Source organism: Cervus elaphus, chromosome 8 (assembly GCF_910594005.1).
Source record: "Cervus elaphus chromosome 8, mCerEla1.1, whole genome shotgun sequence".
NCBI classification, from domain to species: Eukaryota; Metazoa; Chordata; class Mammalia; order Artiodactyla; family Cervidae; genus Cervus; species Cervus elaphus.
In genome coordinates this window covers 44,700,937-44,725,184 of record NC_057822.1, presented here as the reverse complement: position 1 = coordinate 44,725,184, position 24,248 = coordinate 44,700,937, and the positions used below count along the sequence as shown (strand labels likewise).

Genomic DNA, 24,248 nt, shown 5'->3' with positions numbered 1-24,248 from the left:
ACCCTGGGCATTCATTTCACTGAAAGAATAAGAACTGCTTGATTTTATCCACAGATATCTAACTGGAGTTCTTCAAACAGATCAAAAATGATCTATTTTTTTAATTAATGAATCCATCCAATGTTTTAAGCCAGAGAGCTTGGTTTTAGTTCCCATTTTGCCACTTATCCTCTGCATGACCCTGAGTTACTGATGTCACCTGTGTTCAGTTGCTTGGTCATGACCAACTCTTTGCAACCCCATCGACTGTAGCCCACCAGGCTCCTCTGTTCATGGAATTCTCCAGGCAAGAATACAGGAGTGGGTAGCCATTCCGTTTTCCAGGGATCTTCCCAACCCAGGGATCGAACCCAGGTCTCCTGCATTGCAGGAAGATTCTTTACCTTCTGAGCCACCAGGGAATGCCCTCACCTATCTGGGCCCCAGTTTATTTATCTGTTGAGTAGCTGACTAAACTAGACACTCTTTTCCAGTGGAATGATCTTTTCCAGGTGGAGAGGAAGAGCATCAAAGAGCTAAGTGGATGAGACATCCCACACCTCCACGTCAGGGCACAGACAGGACTGGTCCACGTGATTCCCTATGAGGAGACATTTCTGTAGCTAGAATTAGAAAACGGTTGGTGAAAGTGGGAGGTCTCAGAAAGCCCTCTGCTAGCTCTCTCAGAGAAGGAGAAAATCCATCCTGGACTTGTTCCTGGAGCTGAGTTAGCATGCAGAGGGGCTTTGAGTTTAGACAGTTGTTTATAGTTTTCACAGTGAAGCCCTCCAACTTCCGAGGATGCAAGAAGAGGTGTGGGCTGGCCATGAGCAAGCCTGGAAGCCAGGATTGGTGGAAGGCCAAGTGAGGCAGAGTTGGGAGGCCGGGCCACACAAGTGCCCTTGACTTAAAAGGCCATGAAGCCAGGTAGTCTCCACCCCCTTGCTCTGCTCCCTGGGGCCCCACACTGTCTGCTTCCACACCAGGAGAGATTTCAGTTGCTTGGACCTAAATCCTGTCTGCTCATTTCTACGGCTGGCTCCAGAGAGCACTCCCCCTAGAGCTGTAAGGCGAAACTTCATCTCCTGGTACAATGCACTGCCCTTCGAGATCGGATGAACTGGTTTTCTTTGTGAATGGGAGGAAGGTAAGTGTTGGGTGTCACCACCACAGTTTGCAGAGTCAGCAGGAAACTTCTAGCCTGAGGGGAGCACATGTGGCCTGTTTGGGTTGAGACCCCCTCCAACCAGGGACAAGAAGCCAGAGACTGGGAACCAGTCTACTTTGGCCTGTTCTACACTCCACCAGGGAGTGGGGGATGTGATAAAGCACTGGGGGTAAAGACATATGCCTCGTGTCATACGGCCTGGTTTCCAATCCAGCTCCACCGTTCACTGCACAACTTCTACAAGTCACTTCACTGCCTGAGTCTCAGGGTGCCCATCTTTATGACTATTGTAGAGATGGAAAGAGAGATGCTTCTTTCATTGATTAGAAACCTCTTAAATGCTTATAGAGGACCTCAGCGCTGGGCCCAATTCACCAGAAGCACTCTATTCTAGCAATATATTTTGATTCTCAAACTCAGGAGGCTAAGAAGTGGGGCATTCTTTATTTTTCTATTTATAAACTTAATTTTTCTGTTCAGTTTCCATTATACAGAATTAGTTGATATGTGCATGTGTGCTAGGTCACTTCAGTTGTGTCTGACTCTTTGTGACCCCTTGGACTGTAGCCCACAAGTCTCCTCTGTCCATGGGATTCTCCAAGCAAGAATAATAGAGTGGGTTCCCATGCCCTCCTTCAGCAGATCTTCCCAACCCAGAGATCAAGCTTTTGTCTCTATGTCTCCTGCGTTTCATTGGGTCACCCCTTCAATCCCCATAATAGTCTCCTCTCTGTTTCCAATGCAGGTGATTGAAAGGAATGCAGACCCAGAAGTCACTCTCTTGAGCTTCCTAAGAAAGAACTGGATCCTTTTGGTCAGAGTCTTGGCCAGATCTGTGTTTGCCTTAAAGCTTAGGCTGGCTGTGATTATGAAACTTAAGCAAACTTCTCTATCTGCAAACAGCCAGGCCCCTTGGCCCTCACTCTCTTTTTGCTCTTGGCAGTGGTTTTAAGGCTATTAAGTTAATTGAGCTATTTAGAGAGGATGAAGTTTCCCCAGAGTTTCTTATATATTGATTTAATAGCCATGAAATAGAAGCTAAGCTCTTTCCTTCAGCACTAATTATTCCTTTAAGGGCCTTCCAGCTCCCCAAAAGAGTGGTTATATAAGAGGGGTTTGTTTTGCATGTACCTTGCCCTGGAGGAAAACCAAATTCTCCAGATTTAGGAAGAGCACGTGTCAAAGGAGAAGATTACCTTTCCCAACATTTATTTTCTCACAACAGGTTTTCCCTCAACTTTCCATATTCTGAAATTTAGATTTTCATAATGGCTAACTTATTTTAATTGATAAATCTAGTGTATCTTTCGTAGAAGGCAAATTTTGAAAAAGAGAGAAATTACAAGTTTTGTTTAAAAGCCCACATGGTTTATGATTCACTGTCAATGTTTGAAAATTAGGAAATCTCATTAAAAAAAGAAATAGGAATTTCTCATGAAAAATAGGAATACAGTCATTCTTATCTGGCAGCAATCTTACTTAGAGCTGAGTGGGGCCTGTCTGTCATCCTCCATCTAAAAGGGGGCCCAAGCTTTCCAGGTACACTCAGCCCACTCCAACTCATTCACATACTTTCTGATAAGCATTTATGGTTATGACTTAATTTAGGTGAACAAGCCATATGTCTTTTTAAAAAAGCCAGAGATTCCAAAGTCTTCTTACCCAGTCTAGTTAATTACTAGTTTATCCAAACCATAAACTGTGTGGAAATGGACCACAATCAGGGAGAAAGATGACTAAAGAGAGGAGCAGAGGCTCCTTGGGATTGGACCTGGACCAAGAGGGAGCAGAGAGGTACTCCAGGTGGGATACAAAAATAAGGGTGGGAGTTTTCTCTGAAGGCTCACTGACTGGGTTTCAAATGCAACACAAATAACAGAAAAACTAGCAATACATTAACCTGCTAAAAATAAGTGCTTCTCTTCCAGTTACATGATTGGAACCCAGGAGAATACCTGTAATGAAATAGGTCTTTTCTAAGGGCTTTTACTTTGTTATCTGACAAGATGCTTATGATAAGCCTGTGAAGATCGAGGAGACACTGCTTTCCCCTCATTGCTGGTGAGGAAACAGGAAGGGGGAGGTTTGTGTGAGCAGTGGCACACAGCTAGGAGGACACACAGTGGTCTCAACTGAGGCTTGGAGGCAGGGAAACGTCTTCTCAGACCCGCACCTCACTCCACAAAGGAGACTCTCCTCACTAGCAACACCCTAGGGAGGAAGCTCTAAAGGAGGCGACGTGTCCGCCAGGAGTCTGTCCTTGACCGGCCCTCCCAGTGCGCCTCACGGGAACCAAGTATGCCTGCGGAAGAGGAGGCTGTGGTGCCTGCACCGTGATGGTGTCCAAGCGAGACCCCACGTCCCAGGAGATAAGGTATCACCCAGATGCCCGCGGGTCAGGCTCGCATTCTCCTCCCACAGCTAAGGACGACCGCAAAGGCCTCCCAGCTTTGTGACTCTAACCCTCTCTAGGTCTTAGACCTCTCTGAAAGTCTGATAAAAGCTTGTGCTTTTTACAAAAACTACCAATGCACAACACCGTAAAGCAACTGTACTCCAATAAAAGTTAATCACAAAAAGAAACTAATGATGCTTTACACAGTGTCCAGGGGGCCGTGGATCTCCCAAGGCCCACTGATGCATCCCAGTTAAGAAACCCCAACTTAGGGACCTCCCTGGTGATCCAGCAGTTACGACTCTGTGCTTCCACTGCAAGGGACACAGGTTTGATCCCTGTTGGAGGAAGATCCAGCATGCTGCAGATCCCACGTGCTGTGTGGTATGGCCAAAAAAAATGAAACTCCAAGTTAGGCCAAACATTCATTTGACAGGTGAGGAAACTGAGGTTCAGAATGATGAAGTGACTTGTTCAGTCAATTAGTAAGCCATAGAACAAGAACTCAAGCCCACATTTTGTGGCTGTTTTTACTGTTGGACTGAACCTGGCCCATGATTTCAGCATTTCCTTAAGGGCTGGATTCCAGTACTTGGACTGCTCCCAAATCCACTGGCCCAAGATTGCAAGAAATGGCCTCAGGACACAAGCCTTCCAACTCTGCTGAATAACCTTATACAGAGTTTAAAATAAACAGGCAAAAAAAAAATATTCTCAAATATGGTTAAAAGACAAGGTGTGCCTTTTACCTGTTATGGGATCAAGGCTGTAATGAGTAATAATTGACGTCCAACTTATTCCTGATGAGACAAGCTCATATCCACTGAATCCAGATCCAGCTGGGTCTGTTCTGGGCTTGGAAAGTGTTTCTGAGGTTCAGAATGCCCATATTCCCCCTAAAAGCCCCAATTATCACAGCTGATACAGAGTCAGCAGAAAGGACTCTAATTCTCCCTCCTGGTCACCCCTCCAGTTGCCCACCCTCTAGGCTGAATGACGGGCTGGTTGAGGGGAGGGGTTTCGCTACGCTTCTTCGTTCCCGCATTCCCACCAGGCAGAACTGTGTTACTCCTGTTGATTTTCCCTGTGCTTCTCACATAAAGACACTTCTCTGTCACCGCCTGCCTGGTGCCCATCTGCTATCTGTATGGGGCTGCTGTCACCACTGTGGAAGGTGTTGGAAGCATCAAAACCAGGCTTCACCCCGTGCAGGTAAGAGCACATCCCAATTTTCTCACTTCTTAAGCCTATCTTTGTAATCAAAACTGTGTTGACTGTGCCTCCTAGGGCTTCTAGGTTGTGGTCCGCAAAGTAGAAGCTTTAGATACACACTGATCCAGATAATCAATTCTGTTAAATGACTTAAAAGAAAGCTAGAAATACATCCATATTTCATTAGCTGATCATCTTTCTTCTTATTTTGTCTGCTTGAATGGTAACAGCATGATCAAAATATTAATTAATGCATATTAGACTGTAATGCAGAATAAATATTACACAGAGGGTATTATGCTCAGAATAAAACATCTCGAGGATGACAGGGTAAAATTCAGGTTTATTCCCTGTGGCGTGGAGTTTTAAGAGTACTGTGACAGGTATGGGCAGAAACACACTAGTCTCTCAGTCATTGGCTCAGGGGTTTGGAAAGTCGTACATCCAGACACACTAACGCTGCAAGTACTACCAGGCAGGAGTCATCTGGATTTAACCACATAAAAATCAATTCCAGGAATGTCAGCAAAGGCAGAAGCCCCAGCAGAGTTCACTAGAGTCTCTGAGAATGTCAGAGAGGATGCTTACCCCAAGACCCATAAGCCCAAATCCTAAGATTACACTACGCTCTGCATCCAGAGCAAGCCTTTTCAAGCTTTAATGTGCCTAAAAATCAATCAGCCAGGAGCTTTCTAAAAATGCAGATCCTGATTCAGAAGGTTTAAAACAGAGACCTGAGGTTCCACATTTCCTACAAAACCACAGGTGGGACCAACAACAACACTGCCAGTCCACGGACTGTGCTTTAAATAGCCAGGACCTAGAACACAGACCAAAATCTTGGACCTTTGAAAGTTGAACTCCTTTTGATCCACACAGAATTTAGAGAAGAGAGTATTGTCAGGTCCATAGTGGAGAGTCTCTCAGCTACTCAAAAAGAGGTGACCCCTGCTCAGAACCAAGGTGGGAAAGATGTGCAGGTGCTTGACAAAACTGTTTTTGAAATTACGCACACATTCCTTGTCATTACTGATTTCTGGAGAATTCTCACTCTGGGAATAGAGGTTGTGCACCGATAATTCCCAATGAGAGGGATCTGGACATTTGAGCTTGAGAAGCAGCTGTAAGGCTAGGACACGGTTCCCGGGTCCCCTCCCCCGGGGGTGCTGGCCGACTCTGCTCAAGGTGAGGGTGCTCTGCTCAGGGAGGGGGTGCCACTGTGCCAAGGGGGACGCTTGGCGTGGACCCTGGGGGGCGGAGGTGGCAGTGGGAAGTCAGGGCCTGTGACCACGCCTATTCCCCTCCAGGAGAGGATTGCCAAGAGCCACGGGACCCAGTGCGGCTTCTGCACCCCTGGGATGGTGATGTCCCTATACACGCTGCTGAGGAACCACCCACAGCCCTCTGAGGAGCACCTGCTGGAAGCCCTGGGGGGTAGGTCTGACCTGAGGCCAGGCGGGGGCTGGTGTCAGGCTGCGCTTCCCCTACCATGCCACCCCAGCCCCACTCAGGGACCCCCTCGATGGTTTCTGAAGTAGCTGCTTTCACCAGGAGCAGAGAATGTCAAACGTAGCAGCTGCTCATCAGAGCACTTGCTGGCCAAACAAGGGGCCCACACCCCCATCTTGACACCCCCCTTTCTCTTCCTTACCCAGTGACTTTACCTGGCTGCCTTCCTTTGGGCTGTCATAACAAAGCACCACAAACAGGAAAAGAAAACAACAGGAATGTCTTCTCTCATGGTTCTGGAGGCAAAGAGTCTGAAAGCAAGGCCCTAGAAGAGACTCTTCCTTTCCTCTTTCCAGCTTCTAGTGGCTGACAGCAGTCCTGGCCCTCCTTGATTTAGAGATTCATCACTCCGATCTCTTCCTCCATCTATTTATGGCCTTCTCCCCTGTGTATCTGTATCCAGATTTACCTCTTTTTCTAGTCCAGTCACTGGATTAAGGCTTGTCCTAAAATGAGTAGGGCTTCCTCTTCACCTGATTACATCTGCAGCTCTGCAGAATTTCAAATAAGATCACATTCACAGGTTCCAAAGGTTGAAATCTCAGCACATCTTTGGGGACACGATTCAACCCATAACACAGCCCTTCACATATGGAAAGGATCTTTTGAAATTTACAATGGGCTTAAGTTACTAAAGAGGAGTTCATAGACATATTTTTTTTTTGCAGGGACAGTAAACCTCATGGGTTTCCCAGGTAGTACTAGTGGTAAATACCCACCTGCCAATGGAAGAAATGAGGGTTTGATCTTGGGGTCGGGAAGATCCCTTGGGGTAGGAAATGGCAACACACTCCAATATTCTTGGGAAATTCCATGGACCAAGAAACCTGGAGGGCTACAGTCTATGGGGTCACAAAGAGTTGGGCGCGACTGTGCACGCACGCATGCACACACATATGCACATACGTGGCATGTTCTGCTTCCTCACAACAAACCTCACGTTGGGGCATCAACCATGACTAAACAAGTCATCTGTTAGATACACAAATCCTTAGACTGAAGCATGAAGGGTCAGCCCCACACACTCTCCTAGTTTGCCAGTTATGGTAGACTTCCTTTCCTCTCTCTGCTCCATTACAGGACATCCAGTCAAGTCATCTAAAATCCTGCCTTCCTTAGTTTAGGTCCTTCCACTAGATGAGGTCCTGCAACAACTCCTCATCCCTCACGTGGCCACACCCACCCTCCCTCACCCGGCATTCAGAGAAGCCCAACAGCTGGCCTCCAAAACGCACTCTTCCTCCTCAGCTATGTGACTCCCCACTGGCCGGCCTCCTCTCAGCCCTCCGTCCTCTGCACATTCCCACTTTTGCCTGCGCTGCTCTGCGAACCCCGAGAGCCCCTCCCGTGCTCTCCGTCAATCCATTTCTTTCTCATCCTTCAGCATGAGCTTCTTTGTGAAGCCTCTCCAGATGACCTCGATTCCACACTAACCTTCCTCCACCCCACCCTCCCCCACGCCTTCATCCCTTGGAAACCTGAGGCTCTCATACTTTCCCATGCAATAAAATCACCACAGACCTCTTAAATGCAGATTCCTGGGCTTGTCCCCAGACATTCTGATTTAGAATTGGAGAAAGGCCAGAGATCCACATTTTAACAAATACCCTAGGAAATTCTGAAGCGGTGACCTAATGTCCAGTGAGGGGCTCTACTAACAAGCTGTCAAGGCATGATACTTCACTCATATAGAGCCTTAGAAACAGTGCATATTCTCCTGTTTAAGGATCACTTACATCTTGCATAGTGTCTGAAATATAGTTGTTGTCAATAGATACACGTTGAATCAATGAATAATTTAATAGATGGATGCAACTGAGTTCACCAGATAGACTATCATCTTCTTTCGAACAGAGAATAAAACTGGAATCGAGGTGATGGGAAGGGTATTATCTAAGAGGAAGGAAAAAGCAGTCAACAGCCTAGCAGATATTCAAATATTCTCAAAAACAAAACACCTGTCTTCGTTTCAACTTTCTAAAGAAAAATTAAGTAAAAATCACTAAAAATAAAACATACTGATAACTTTGCTTTTCCTCTGGTTAGGTAACCTATGCCGCTGCACTGGGTATCGCCCAATTCTCGCAAGTGGAAAGACCTTTTGTTTGGTGAGTAGGGGGCCGTGGGGGTACCCACAGAGCAAGAACGACAGTGACAGATGGTCTAGGCTGGGAACACAGGAGTCGAGTTTTTTTAGACCATGCAAATAGATCGTAAGGAAGACCGGTTGAGTTATCAATAGCCCCATCTAACTCACAGGAGTCTGAGCTCTCTGTTGAGGGAAGGGTGGGTGTTATACCACTTTTCACCCTCAACACCACACCACCGGAAAGCCAGGTGATCCAGCCAGCCAGCTAGACACCTTCCATGACGATTTCAGCAAGGTGTCGGGACAGGACAGAGAGGAGGTCTCCAGCAAACCCAAGGAGACAAGCAAAGATACGGAGTTTGCCTGGGAGAGGCAAGGTTACTGCCGAGAATCCAGACCAGCTGGGAAAGTGTGAGCAAATAAAGAAGCCAAACAGGCATAGTAGAATCCAAAATTCACCCCAAGTACCAGAGTGCAGAGAGATTCCCCCACCAAATAGTGACACCTCACTGGGCTGCTGTGAAAATCAAATGAGAAATCGCAGGCATGTAGCATAGTCTTGCTTAGCGCTTAGAACTCAACAAATATTTACTGCTGTATCGAGGATGCCATCGACACTACGAATAGTGTTTGCCAGGGAGATCAGACAAACACATCTGATCACCCTCTGCAGAGGGCAGGATGGACATAGGCAATACCGCCCTTAGACCCAAGCAAGGGGGATCCCAAACTTCAGAGAACCCCTCCCTGGTCCCCCTACAGCCAATCTCAGGAGGCCACATGGCCAAAGTGACTTGTACACTTCGAGCCATCACCCTTTTCTGGACTATGCTCCAGACATGGTCTTGACCCCACTCCCGGGAACAGGCCTCTTCCCCCAGTCCGTCTTCCTTGAGAAGATCATAACAGCCAGCATATGCACCAGAGGCCAAACACTGGCTATTCAGGGAGGAAGTAGACAGAACTGGGATTTGCCGGCTGGTTCATGGGTGTGTGAGGCCCCTCACAGTACAGACCCAGAGCCAGGGTGAGGAGGGAAGAGCAGCAGGCCCCAGGCCAGGGCCTCCATCTGTACCCTTGCCTCAGCTCCATGAAGAGCGGACAAGGGCCTAGAAATGGACCAGCAGGTGTGTCCCACTCCCCAGAGCCAGGCCCAGCCCCCATGCACGTCCCATCTTCCATTGCCACACGGGGGAGCCAGTGGTTAACGAGCTGAAAAATAAAATGTATGGCTTGTAAAGCCATCAAATTACCGGTGTAAACGGAAAAACGCTTGTGAAATACAAATGAAGGAAGTTAAAGGCGACCTCTCTCCCTCTGGAGCATAGATGTTATCCACCTTTCCAGGCACAGCCTCTGGGAGTAAAGGAAAAATTGTAGTAGAGACCCATCATGCAGCCAACAGGCCCCAGGACCCTTAACGGGTGAAAGGAAGCAAGCCCCAAAGCAGGGATACCCAAGGCTCTTATCTGCTAGGCAGGATGAGACTGGCTTCTTCTGCTACCACTCACTCATGATCTGTCATGACGGCTCAGACTTTTGAGTGAGAGAGGAAGGCTACTGGCTTGGCCCAGCTGGGTTTGCTTCTTGGACAGAACTAGGAAGCTGCCGGCCTGAGACATTTGCGCAGAGACAGAGAATTCAAGTATCTGGAAGAAAGTATTTTACTAGAGACTTAGGAGAGACTGTTTGAGGAATAAAATACAACAAGTAAGGTTGGAGAAAATGGGAAATGAAAGAACCAGCAAATGGAAACCTGCTTTAAAATTCATTGATTGTCCATTCATTCCCAGGCAGTGCCATACAGATTGCAAATGTTGGGGAGATCTGGCTCCAAAACTGCTTTCCTTCTTTGTCTTTCTTTTTATTTTCTCTTTTTTAGGTCCCTATATAAATGATAATAGTCAATGTTGTCAAGTCTTGCAGAGAATGGATACTAGCAATTGTTATTGCTCTGAAAAACATCTTATCAAGTGATTCTACGGCTAGGAATTCACCTAAAAAAAATTCAGAGATGTACACAAAACTATACCTGCAATGAACAGAAGTGTTGAGCGACTTCACTTTCACTTTTCACTTTCATGCATTGGAGAAGGAAATGGCAACCCACTCCAGTGTTCTTGCCTGGGGAATCCCAGGGACGGCAGAGCCTGGTGGGCTGCCGTCTATGGGGTCACACAGAGTCGGACACGACTGAAGCGACTTAGCAACAGCAGCAGCAGCAGTTATAAAATATAGGGAAAAAATTAAGTATACATCAATGGTAAATTTTACAAATATATTTATGGAATAGCCAGAAGATAGATTAATATGCCATCAATAAAAATATATTTTAAAGACTTTAATGACAGGCAAATAAATGAACAAAAAGTGAAAATAAAAGGTATATTGTACTAACTATAAATATAGTACAAATATATATTATATAAAAATGTTTATCAGTAATGATAGTTTATTTCTTTTATATTTCTTCATATTCTTTATTATTGTTTATGCTATGTATTATATATTGTGAATGTATTGTATATTTTATCTATATCATTTATCTATATTATATATTCTGTATCTGAATCATATTTTTAAAGTAAAGTAAAAAGTAAAGATCTAAAAAAAAAAAAAAAAAGGAAAGATCTTCTGATTATCCCTATTCCAATAGAAACCATCGAAAGTAACTTAAAAAGCTTGGAGCCTCATTTAAATTGCTAAACCCTTTAAGGCACACACTGATTTATATGTCAGAAAGTTTTTCATAGGAGAGGCAGATGGTGAGAGGGAGACTCAAGAGGAAGGAGATAGATGTATACGTATAATTGAGTTGATTCACGTTTTTGTATAGCACAAGCTAACACAATTGAGTATAATTGTGTTAGTAAAGCAAGTATACTCAAAAAAATTTTTAAATAGTATTTTTTTTTAAATAGATTTTTTTTTCAAGTTTTTCATCTCAAGGCATTTCACTGTCCTAGGAGTCAAATGGCTGTCAACAGAAAGGAACAGGAAAATGCTGCCTGGATCTGGGAGAAGATGATTCTTCCCCGCTTTGCAGGAAAAGTGACGTGAGTCCCTCTGCTTTGTCTTCTCCCCAAGAGTATCACTTAACACCAACAGAGCTGAAAGTGTGCTTGATCGTTCTGACGGTCATTCTCGGCTTTTACAAGGGTCCAAAGTGGAGGCACGAATAAAGCGCTTCTCATTTGGGAGCAGGGTAAAGAGGTGAATGAAAGCTCGCGCTCTGATTTCCCCCTTCACTCTCTGGAAGGCTGAACAACGAAACAGGAGCCGGCTTAGGTCAGAGAACAAAGTCCTGCCCCCGCGAAGCGGGTCCTGTCCTTGCCTGACCCAGATCCTGCCGCCCTGTCCCCTGCAGAGGGAGGGCGCTGCTGCCTCGGGGAGGCTGGGGAGCCCGTCCACACTCGGACGGCGCGTTCACGGCCCCCACGGCTGGGACGTCCAGCCTGAGACACCCCAGCCTCTGGCTTTGCTCTCTGAGAGATGCCAGTTTCCAAAGAAAGACCCACTGCCAAGTTCTTACAGGAATTATTTAGAGAAAATTCCTAGTGAGAAGACAGGAAAAATAGAGTCTGCTCCCTGTCGACATGGAAAGCTAAGTGAACAGAGCTGCCCTTAAACAAAACTGAGCCCGTCGTTCCCTGCTGGTTCTGTTTGTACCCTTAACACCTACCTTCTTTCCATTCTCGGCCTCCCCCCGTCACTTTATTTCTCTCTGGGGAAGCTGTGCAATGGAAGAGAGGGGTGTTCCCCAGGAAGGCAGGCTACACCCTGGAAAACCACTTCACGGAGGATCAGTGCCCCCTGGAGGGCTAAAAATACTCTGAAGTCTGCATTTTGTAGCCTCCAGAATTCAAACCTGGAAGCTCAGTGGTAAAGAATCTGCCTGCAATGTGGGAGACCTGGGTTCGATCCCTGGGTTGAGAAGATCCCCTGGAGGAGGGCATGGCAACCCACTCCAGTATTCTTACCTGGGGAATCCCCGTGGACAGAGGAGCCTGGCGGGCTACAGTCCATGGGGTCACAAAGAGTCAGACATGACTGAAGGGGCACATGATTGGGCTCTGGCAACCACCTGAATCACTTTAACCAAGCTCAAAAGAGCATATTTAAACTAGACCGTGCCACATAATTCATTTATAAAGGCAAACACAATTTTAAGGTGGATCTTATGGTCACTGAGCCACATCCTTTCCTGTAGGAAAGCACACACAGGACGTCACAGTATAAGGGGAAGATTGCTTGGTGAGCAAGGATGCAGAGCCATTGATAATCATAAGGGTAACACCACAGAAGACTCTTCTCCACCCATCAGGTAGACCTACTAGATGGCACATGTCTGCCCCATGACACTCCCATCTCTTGAAGCTATGTTACTGTCTTCCATGGGGTAACTGTGAAGTCTTGGCCTAGCTCCTGTTTAGGGGAATTTTAATTCCTCAGCTCAGATTCACTGTTTTCCATTTTAATTCTCAGACACTATCTTACTTCTAGGTTATAGATATACACCACATTATTGCCCCCAGGTACTGACATTGTACAGGAGAAAGGGATCAAGACCATCCCCATGGAAAAGAAATGCAAAAAGGCAAAATGGTTGTCTGAGGAGGGCTTACAAATAGCTGTGAAAAGAAGAGAAGCGAAAAGCAAAGGAGAAAAGAAGAGTTATTCCCATTTGAATGCAGAGTTCCAAAGAATAGCCAGGAGAGATAAGAAAGCCTTCCTCAGCAATCAATGCAAAGAAACAGAGGAAAACAACAGAATAGGAAAGACTAGAGATCTCTTCAAGAAAATTAGAGATATCAAGGGAACATTTCAGGCAAAGATGGGCACAATAAAGGACAGAAATGGTATGGACCTAACAGAAGCAGAAGATATTAAGAAGAGGTGGCAAGAATACACAGAAGAACTGTAAAAAAAAGATCTTCACGAGCCAGATAATCACAGTGGTGTGATAACTCACCTAGAGCCAGATATCCTGGAATGTGAAGTCAAGTGGGCCTTAGAAAGCATCACTACAAACAAAGCTAGTGGGTGTGATGGAATTCCAATTGAGCTATTTCAAATCCTGAAAGATGATGCTGTGAAAGTGCTGCACTCAATATGCCAGCAAATTTGGAAAACTCGGCAGTGGCCACAGGACTGGAAAAGGTCAGTTTTCATTCCTAAGAAAGACAATGCCAAAGAATACTCAAACTACGGCACAATTGCACTCATCTCACATGCTAGTAAAGTAATGCTCAAAATTCTCCAAGTCAGGCTTCAGCAATATGTGAACCGAGAACTTCCAGATGTTCAAGCTGGTATTAGAAAAGGCAGAGGAACCTGAGATCAAATTGCCAACACTCACTGGATCATCAAAAAAGCAAGAGAGTTCCAGAAAAACATCTACGTCAGCTTTATTGACTACACCAAAGCTTCTGACTGTGTAGATCACAATAAACTATGGAAAATTCTGAAAGAGATGGGAATAACAGACCACCTGACCCACCTCTTGAGAAACCTGTATGCAGGTCAGGAAGCAACAGTTAGAACTGGACATGGATCAACAGACTAGTTCCAAATAGGAAAAGGAGTACGTCAAGGCTGTATATTGTCACCCTGCTTATTTAACTTATATGCAGAGTACATCATGAGAAACGCTGGGCTGGAGGAAGCACAAGCTGGAATCAAGATTGCTTGGAGAAATATCAATAACCTCAGATGTGCAGATGACACCACCCTTATGGCAGAAAGTGAAGAGGAACTAAAGACCCTCTTGATGAAAGTGAAAGAGGAGAGTGAAAAAGTTGGCTTAAAGCTCAACATTCAGAAAACTAAGATCATGGCATCTGGTCCCATCACCTCATGGGAAATAGATGAGGAGACAGTGGAAGCAGTGTCAGACTTTATTTTTTTGGCTCCAAAATCACTGTGAATGGTGACTGCAGCCATGAAATTAAAAGATGCTTACTCCTTGGAAGGAAAGTTATGACCAACCTAGATAGCATATTAAAAAGCAGAGACATTGCTTTGCCAACAAAGGTCCATCTAGTCAAGGCTATGGTTTTTCCAGTGGTCGTGTATGGATGTGAGAGCTGGACTGTGAAGAAATCTGAGTGCCGAAGAATTGATGCTTTTGAACTGTGGTGTTGGAGAAGACTCTTGAGAGCCCCTTGGACTGCAAGGAGATCAAACCAGTCCATCCTAAAGGAGATCAGTCCTGGGTGTTCATTGGAGAGACCGATGCTGAAGCTGAAACTCCAATACTTTGGCCACCTGATGGAAAGAACTGACTCATTGGAAAAGACCCTGATGCTGGGAGGGATTGGGGGCAGGAGGAGAAGGGGAAGACAGAGGATGAGATGGCTGGATGGCATCATCGACTCGATGGGCATGAGTTTGAGTAAACTCCGTGAGTTGGTGATGGACAGGGACGCCTGGCGTGCTGCGATTCGTGGGGTCGCAAAGAGTCAGACACGACTGAGTGACTGAACTGAACTGAACTGCCTATACTTCTAATTCCAGCTAAGGCAAAAACTGGTCCTTCAGCTGTTGGCAGGTATGCCTGAGTCTGGGGTCCTACTAAGGACCTACACAAGGAATAATGCAAGTTTTCCCTCCAGAATCTGGGAAGACCTTACAGAGACAGAGGTAAAAGCAGGGGAGTATTGGACAAATGTCAGGTCACTTCATCTACATGTCACAATTACCCTTCAAAATGGGCATTAATTCACTGGGAATGTGGGGGTTGGTATTTACAGACTGTTACATTTAGAATGCACAGACAACAAGGTCCCACTGTATAGCACAGGGAATTATATCTAATCCCCTAGGATAAACCATAATGGAAAAGAATGTTTTAAAAAGAATGTTTTAAAAAGAATGTAAAAAAGAATGTAAATAAGTGTAAAACTGAGTCACTTTGCTGTACACAGAGATTGGTATAACATTGTGAACCAACTACACTTCAGTTTTTTAAAATAGGTATTATTTCCATTTAATCTTTAGAGAGATTAGGTACATTTCTATTGAGAGGGTCAGAGAGCCAAGTTGTGGCAGAGCTGATAATGGCTTAAATCTGTCTCCCCCACCCCACCAACCCCACTCCCCGCCGCGCTTGGCCAGCCCATCTCCCACAGGTTTCCCCGTTATATATCCTTCCAGCCCCATACCCCACAGTTCTCTCCTGATTTGCCTTACTCTTTAGGAAGACTTCTTGAGAATAAGCGTTTCCAAAAAGAAAACATATTTAATTTAGAGAGGATTGCAGTTTGGGCAACTTTTCACTGTGCTTTAGTTTTCTAATAGATGAAATAGAGATGGCAGTTTACTTTCTTTGTACAGTTGTTGGGAGGATTAAGTAAATTATTAATATGTGTAGAAAGAACATGGAATGTAAGCACTCCATAAATGCTAACTACTGTTATTAAAGCAAGTGGGGTGTGTGTGTGCTTACACAAGAGCATATATGTTCAGAGTCATGTTTTACTTAAATTACAGAACTTCTCAGAGCTTTTTGCATTTTGAATCTTAACTTGACAGATGAGGGGGGCCTAGTGGATGGGGCACAGTGAAGAGGATTTCCCAAACTAACTGACCTCTGATTGTTTTTCATATACTGTCTTTGTATTTTGCAGGATACTATTTGAACTGGTTCATAGGATATTCTTTTCTTTAGTGTCAACACCATTCTTATTTAAAACTATTTGGTTTGAACTATTTTCCCATACAAGGAGAGTCGGATCTATTACTGTGTTCATTTTGCCTTATTAATGTAAAGAATTATGATGCTGTTTCCAATTGAGCCCGAACGATGAAACCATCTTCTTCTGCCCTTTATAAAGATTTGCACACAGTTGTTCGTGAAAGAGGAGTTCCAGCCCTTGGACCCTACCCAGGAGCTCATATTTCCCCCGGAACTCTTGGTAAGAGGGGTTGTGTGTTTTATGTGCTTATTGAAATGTCACTGGTTATAAGCTGTTTTTAAAAACTACATTTCCATCCTGTGAAATTATCAAATTGTAGAAATGCTTGATCAAATCAGAATGCTTGTCCCTGCCTGGCTCACCCAGCCCTGGCTGATGCCCTGTGCACACTCCCCAAAGCCTCAACTGAGGCTATATTTTAACCGTTTTCATCATTACTTCCACCATTGTCAGCTGCAATGTATCCCTATTGACTCTCCCAATCAATCCAGTTTTTCTCAACTTCTAACTCGGTCTTTCCAGCCCTTCCCAGATATTGACCTCAAGTGGCACTTCCAGGGTCTCCCAGTTCCTCAGCCTTCCCTCTGTCAGCATTTCTATCTTTCCTCTCTAACATCCAGTTGTTCCATTTGATAACATATGCAATTCTGAAGGTGTTCTGATATGTTTATTCATACATTTAACAAATGTCAATCATTCAGTAACATGCCAGGCACTGTTCTAGGTACTGAATACACAACAGGGAACAAAACTCACCCAAAGACCTGCCCCCAAGGAGACTGTAATCTGATGGGAGAGACACACAATGAACAAGATGATAGATGATATCCTTTATATGAATAATCTAAAAAAATGATACAAATTAATTTATTTATAATACAGAAACAGACTCACAGACTTAGAGAAGGAACTCATGGTTACCAGTGGGGAAGTGTGTGGGAAAGGGATAGTTAGGGAGTTTGGGATGGACATGTACACACTGCTATATTTTAAACGAATAACCAACAAGGACCTACTGTATGAACTCTGCTCAATGTTATGTGGCAGCCTGGATGGGAGGGGAGTTTGGGAGAGAGTGAATACATGTGTATGTATGGCTGAGTCACTCTGCCATGCACCTGAAACTATCAGCATTGTTAATTGGCTATACTCTAATATAAAATTAAAACTTTAAATAGATATATAGATAATAGATAAGTTATATAGGGTGTTAGCAAGTGATAAGGAGAATAAAATAAAACAGTGAAGGGGGATAGAATACAGGGGGTTGCAATTTTCAATGTCTGGCCAGAGAAGACATCTCTGAAAAGGTAGTATTAGATGAAAGTGGTGAAGTAGGTGTGGGAACTGGTCATGGTGGGGAAGAGCAATCCAGGCAGTGGGGCCGCAATGCAGAGGTACCAAGGAGAGGCCAACTCCTGTCCTGATCAAGGACAGAGCAGGGGCCAGCCTGGCAGGAACTCGGAACCAGAGAAGTCAGAAAGCTGCAGGGCTGGGGGCAGACCGTCCTGGACTTAGCCTGCTTGGCTTTTACTCTACATCAGATGAGAAGCTATCAGAGAGGTTGGACATAAGAGGGGTACACTCCTGTTAACCTTGCGGTGGGTGGGATCTGGGGTGGTTTGGGCTGCTGGGACAGGAATAGGCTGGGGATGGGTGAGAGAAGGATCAGTGAGCCCATCAGGGCATCTGTATCCTCCTGAGGGTGGTGGTGCTGGGCCGGACAGCTGGCATGCATGTGGTAGGAGCCAGTGGATTCTGGATACGCTTTTGGAAGAGCCAACAAGATTTCCTGGTGAACGTGATGTGGTGTGTTGGGAGAGAAAGGACTCAAGGCTGTCTCCGGGGCTTTGGGCAGCTGGAAAGGGGAGTGGCCATTTACTGAGAAGGGGAAGACCTCTGGAGGAGCAGGGGATTTTCCCTTTAGAGAATCCTTTCTGAGAGGGCTTGGAGGGGGATGGGATATGAAGAACTCAGGTTTGGACATGTTAAATTTGAGATGCCTATTGCATATCTAAGAATAGACACTGAGCACTTATTCAGGTATGTGAGCTTGGATTTCAGAGGTAAAACTGAAGATTCTAATTTAGGAGTATCAGTATAATTATGATTTTTTAAGGCCATGATACTAAATTATGCTAAGTTAATCTATACTGAAGGGTCAATGACAGATGCCAGCTCATGCTGTCACTTTCCTCCAAAGCACTACACGTGAACAAGTCTTAAGCTAAAGGAGTAAATATCTAATTCAAGCATTAGCCAATGGTATACTGAGTATCTGTTTGGTTACGGGGAACCCAGAACTTCTGAAATCTCTCTAGAGAAATATACCTCCACCCGGAGTCTATCATAACCCAGGAATACAGGTGTGCCCACCTGCACACACCTTTGTTATTTCCACTTAGAGAATGGCAGAGAACCCAGAAAAACGAACCCTGACCTTTCATGGAGAGAGGGTTACTTGGATCTCCCCTGGGACCTTCAAAGACCTCCTGGAGCTGAAAGCAAAACACCCAGAAGCCCCGCTCATCCTGGGCAACACATCACTGGGTGAGTGATTACAACAGTTCTCACACCACCATCAGGGCCTTGGTGCTGAACTGGACTTCCTGTCTCCTAGCCTACAAAAACTACTTTTTAAAGATAAAAACATCATCATTTTTAATAAAAATGTTATAGTACAATAATGTATTATAAAATGTATTATTATATATTATATAATAATTATTTACACATTACCTTTTATATATACTGTATATAATACTAACATATATATATATATATATTCCCTGGTGGCTCAGATGGTAAGGAATCTGCCTGCAATGCAGGAGACCCAGGTTCAATCCCTGGATCAGGAAGATTCTCTGGAGGAGGGCATAGCAACCCACTCCAGTATTCTTGCCTGGAGAATCCCATGGACAGAAGAGCCTGGTGGGCTACAGTCCATGGGGTCACAAAAAGTCAGATACAACTGAGCAAAAACCATAATATACTACATATACTTTTATATATACATTATATAAATAATATTTAAAGTATAATACAAATATGGTAGTATTATCATATGATAAAATAACCTCCAAACTTCAATATAGACAGACCCTGGGAGTACGCAGTGTAGCCGCTTGAGGGGTGCAGCAGTATTAGAGGACTGTTAGTCATTGAATTTGTCTTGTCCTTTTAAATCTTGTTTCCATTAGGTATTAAGTAAATAAAATAGAATTTTATGAAATATGGTGGATATATTAACAATCCACGCTCAGTTATCACCACACTCACTTTGAGAACCAGAGCTTTACCAAGAAGTTTGCCCCATGGACCCCCCAAACCATAGTCCCTCCCCTTCCCTTCCTCTCAGGGGGTGCTCATTAGACTGAATACGGTGTTGGTCCATCTCTTCTCTGTTTTTTACATGTTATACCCATATATTTGAGTTCCTAAGCAACGTGTTGCTTAGTTTTGCATATTTTTGAACTTCACTTAAGTAGACGGACACAGTATTACTCTTCTGCAGTTTGATTTGTGCATTTAACGTTCTTGAGCTGGGACTTGCCCACGTGGTTGCACATAAGTGTGCTGATTCCATCCTGTGTCCAGGGCACAGTTCACACCTCCATTCTATTGCTCAAGGCCGTGGCATGTTTTCCAAGTCTTGGCTCTTTCAAATACCTCTATGCACATCTCCTTAGAGTCTTCTAAGACTCTCTCATCCATTATATTTCCTATTTTTATATTCGCGTAATGAGTATAAATAAATACATACACTGGAAGCGCATGTGCTATAAAATTACTTGGCAGGGTGTATGGCCACTGCTGACACATATATATGCATTTATTGCCAGTGTTTAAAATTGGCATCTGAATATTTTAATGAGAAACTTTCAATGCCAAAATATTGCATTTTCTTTTTCCTAACTCTCTCTCTCTAAGATATATACTGCATTTACTTTCAGGACCTGCCATGAGATCTAAAGGACATTTTCACCCAATCCTCCTCTCTCCTGCTAGGATTTCTGAGCTGAATGTGGTGTCTAAAACAAATGATGGTGAGTTCCATGTTTTCTTTGTAAAATATTCACGAACCAATCCCTGCACTAAACTTAACACTTGCACTAAACTAAACACTAAATAGTTTAGAACCTCATCATACATTTATCTCATCTGGCTTGTTTCCAACTCTTTGACATTTTTCTGATGTGATATTATATCCCCATCATGAAAATTTACTATCAAAAGCTTTGTACAGAATATGAGGTATTTGGATGATGTCATTCAAGACCTTGTAGTCACCTGTAGGATTCTTGCCTATAAAAAGCCATGGTGGAACTTCCTTGGTGATCCAGTGGCTAAGACCATGCTTCTAATGCAAGAAGCGTAGGTTTGATCCCTGGCCTGGGAGCTGAGATCCCACATGTCTACCTCTCGGTGAGGTCAAAAAAAAAAAAAGGCATGGTGACACAAAGGCAATAAACTTGCAGTGTCAGTTTAATGAGAAGACAGCAAGAAAGAAGTACTACCTGTCACTTGGATGGCCAGTTCCAGGGAGGGAGGCAGGTTTGCAGGAGGTATTTAACTTAGTGTCTGACATTCAGATGCTACTTGTCTCTTAGGGGCAACGGCAAAAGGCCGAGTAAGACAGAAACCTGCCCAGGGAAGTCCCCCCGGTCATTTACAGCATCCTTAAGGGCCCACTATGTGCAGACTCTTCATCAGGCAAGGTAGGAAGGAAACATCCAAGGCTTTGCCTTCAAGACACACAGCAACCCCTTTAACAAAAGGAATTTTATTTTACTCCTTCCCTCATCCAGCAGATCACACATGTACTTGTCTAAGGTACAAGCATATATGTACTAAATGACTTAATGGAGAGAAAAAAAGACTGAATGAGTGGGCCAGGAACTTGAATTAGGAATGCAGTAGTAATAATGATTTCCTTAACTCGGACAACAAGGAGGTGGGCTGAACTGAAAGCTTTAGTCAGACTGACTCGTAGGCCATCATATGTTTTTGGGGATCCGTGGTGGGCAGGAGAAGGGACCCACCTTGGCAGTATCACTGCCATCCCAGAGTCCTACCTTCCCAGCCTCAACCATCATCAGCCAAACTTAGACTGTGCTGCAGACCAGCAAGCCTGCCTTCCCTGACCCTGACCCACCCATTTGCAAGGAAAGGGACCCTTCCTGGTTTTGCACCACAGCCTCACAGCTTCAGCCTTGGGACAACTTAAGTAGCACATCCACACACCACTCAGAAAATGAGGGGAGCATGCTTAGATATATCTGAAATCTTGGGCCTGGAGAGAAGAGGAAGAGAGAAGAGTAAAATGGGTGGTCTGGGGGTATAGTCAAGTAGCCTTTTTTTTTTAACATTTATTTATTTGGCTGCACCAGGTCTTAGCTACAACTGGCAGGATCTTCAATCATCCCTGTGGCCTATGGGATCCAGTTCCCTGACCAGGGATCAAACCCAGGCCCCCTGCTTTGGCAGAGCAGTCTTAGACACTGGACCACCAATGAAGTCTGTCAAATAGTTTAAGCAGACAGTCAAGACAGGACAACCCTTTTCCTCATCTTCACCCCAGGCCCATGGTTTAGCCCATGATTTTCAAACTTGTTTTAGCATCACAACTCAGTCCTCAAACAAATCCTAATAGATGAAAATATGCTCTTCTGTTTGAAGGAGGGGGAAGACTTTCTCCATCCCACCAAGCCCCCTATCTTTCCTCCAACAGGGCCAGGACAAAAGGAAAGAGACCTGGCCCAAGGTCCGCAAACTGGCTGGTGGCCGGTCACCAAGGCACACCTCTCCCATGTCCAATCCAGAACTCCCATCGTTACTGCCATTCCCTGTCCCCCCAGGCCCAACCCACTGGCTGTTCAACTGGCTCTTTGTCAGTTTAGACTCAGCAGGCAAGATAGAGGCAAATTCTAAAATCTTAACCGTGTGTTTTCCTTGGGGCTCCTTCAACTTTAAGTGTGAGTCAACTCTAGAAGCCTCCAGGACCTTTCTCAGGATGCCCAAGCTTTTCCTGAGGCCCAGAGGAGTGAAGGACACTTGTAGGGGAGGGTTACGCTGGAGCCAGCTATGCCCCACCACCACCACCAGCAACCCCAGGAAATAAATATCTGTGACAGCTTGCGTTTGTTTACCTTTTGTGTGCAATCCATGTCACCTACTTGTTTGGCTGGACATACATTCCCCGCCCCCCTCAAAATCTTTAGTACAGTAAGTGCTACAGGAAGTCAGCACATCTCAAACCCATAGACCCACAAACTCTGAAAAGCATGGAGTTAAAATAAAACCCATGTTCTGAGAATCATATAAAGATAAAGATCTTTTCAACACCACTGAAAAGCAAGCTAGGTTTTGTGACCAAAGGTGGAATAAAATATGAATAAAAGTTCAGTAAATAGAATTTTCTCAGTACAGCTGTGTCATGCCTGGCACAAAGTGAGTGGGTAACGTGAGCAATGGAAAGAATCAAACAAAAGTCTCTCAAATGGATTGTCTCACCTCAGCCTGAGTCTGAAACCCATACTTATGAGGACCTAGGCAATAGGGAGGACAGCTGACATTTTACTCTCCCCTGGGGCTGAACTGCATTGCCTGCCTTTTCTTTTCTTTTTATTTAGGTTTTTACTTTATTTTTTATTTATTATTTTTGGCCACACAACATGTGGGATCTTAGTTCCCTGATCAGGGATCAAACCCTGCAGCGAAAGTAGGGAGTTTTAACAACTGGACCACAGAGAAGTCCCTGAACTTCTCTTTTCTATCTATGTCAAATAACAGACGGTCTTGCTAGTCTGTCTGATGTTGCTGACCATAACCAGGTAAAAATCTTTGTCTCTAATTTCTTCCCTACTAATTCAGCTCTGGATCTATATGATAGGAGGAATTGTATGGTAGAAAACAAGCATGGTCTGCTCAGTGCTCCTGCAGGCAAAAGAAAGGCAAGATTTTGAGGAAGTTAAACCTTTACTGGAACTTGTGGTGATGGGAAGCAATAGACAGTCACTGATGGGACCAGATCCGTGTGCCTTTTATGAAATACTGATGCAGAAACAGGGTGAGGACTCTAAGCTGAGAGATGTTCCAGGCAGAGGAGCAGAATAGTTACTTTTAGGTGTGATTTGCTTATGGGATTCCCTGATGGCTCAGACGGTAAAGAATCCACTTGCAATGCAATAGACTCACATTTGATCCCTTGGTCAAGAAGATCCAAAGGAAATGCCAATCCACCCCAGTATTCTTCCCTGGAGAATCCTATGGACAGAGTAGTCTGGTGGGCTACAGTCCATGGGGTTGCAAAGAGTCAGACATGACTGAGTGACTAACACTTTCACTTTCAAGATTTGCTTAGCATACAGATAATAAGAAGCAGCTAGTAGTTTTGCTAATCAATTAGGTTAACTATGATCATTGAAGCAACAGGAGCTGTTATATGGGTATGTTGGTAGGACTGGGAAAGTATTGCGCCAAGTACATTTTTCAATTCAGTTGCTCAGTCGTATCCAGCTCTTTGGGATACCATGGACTATAGCACTCCAGGCTTCCCCGTCCATCACCAACTCCTGGGACTTGCTCAAACTCATGTTCATCGAGTTGGTGATGCCATCCAACCACCTCATTCTCTGTTGGCCCCTTCTCCTCCTGTCTTCGATCTTTCCAAGCATCAGGGTCTTTTCCAGTGAGTCAGCTTTTCCCATGAGGTGGCCAAAATATTGGAGTTTCAGCTTCAGCATCAGTCCTTCCAATGAACACCCAGGACTGATCTCCTTTAGGATGGACTGGTTGGATCTCCTTGCAGTCCAAGGGACTCTCAAGAGTCTGCTCCAACACCATAGTTCAAAAGCATCAATTCTTCGGCACTCAGATTTCTTTATAGTCCAACTCTCACATCCATACATGACTACTGGAAAAACCATTGCTTTGACTAGACAGACCTTTGCTGGCAAAGTAATGTCTCTGCTTTTTAATATGCTGTCTAGGTTGGTCATAACTTTCCTTCCAAGGAGTAAGCGTCTTTTAATTTCATGGCTGCAATCACCATCTGCAATGATTTTGGAGCCCAGAAAAATAAAGTCTGACACTGTTTCCACTGTTTCCCCTTCTATTTCCCATGAAGTGATGGGACCAGATGTCATGATCTTAGTTTTCTGAATGTTGAATTTTAAGTCAACTTTTTCACTCTCCTCT

The 24,248-nt window shown here is 44.6% G+C and overlaps 1 protein-coding gene across 3 annotated transcripts in view; it reads left to right on the top strand.

Moving 5' to 3' along the window:
• Positions 1 to 989: 989 nt before the first annotated feature.
• LOC122698812 (aldehyde oxidase 2) overlaps positions 990 to 24,248 on the top strand; it is a 79,524-nt gene continuing 56,265 nt past the window's right edge. For all 3 annotated transcript variants that reach the window (XM_043910436.1, XM_043910435.1, XM_043910437.1), the window contains exons 1-10: positions 990 to 1,126; positions 1,893 to 1,950; positions 3,425 to 3,521; positions 4,646 to 4,754; positions 6,062 to 6,188; positions 8,310 to 8,371; positions 11,319 to 11,408; positions 16,188 to 16,268; positions 18,455 to 18,599; positions 20,003 to 20,095. In XM_043910436.1, coding sequence (XP_043766371.1) covers positions 1,073 to 1,126; positions 1,893 to 1,950; positions 3,425 to 3,521; positions 4,646 to 4,754; positions 6,062 to 6,188; positions 8,310 to 8,371; positions 11,319 to 11,408; positions 16,188 to 16,268; positions 18,455 to 18,599; positions 20,003 to 20,095 — 916 coding nt within the window. In that variant the 5' untranslated portion in view covers positions 990 to 1,072. The remainder of the gene's footprint in view (positions 1,127 to 1,892; positions 1,951 to 3,424; positions 3,522 to 4,645; positions 4,755 to 6,061; positions 6,189 to 8,309; positions 8,372 to 11,318; positions 11,409 to 16,187; positions 16,269 to 18,454; positions 18,600 to 20,002; positions 20,096 to 24,248) is intronic.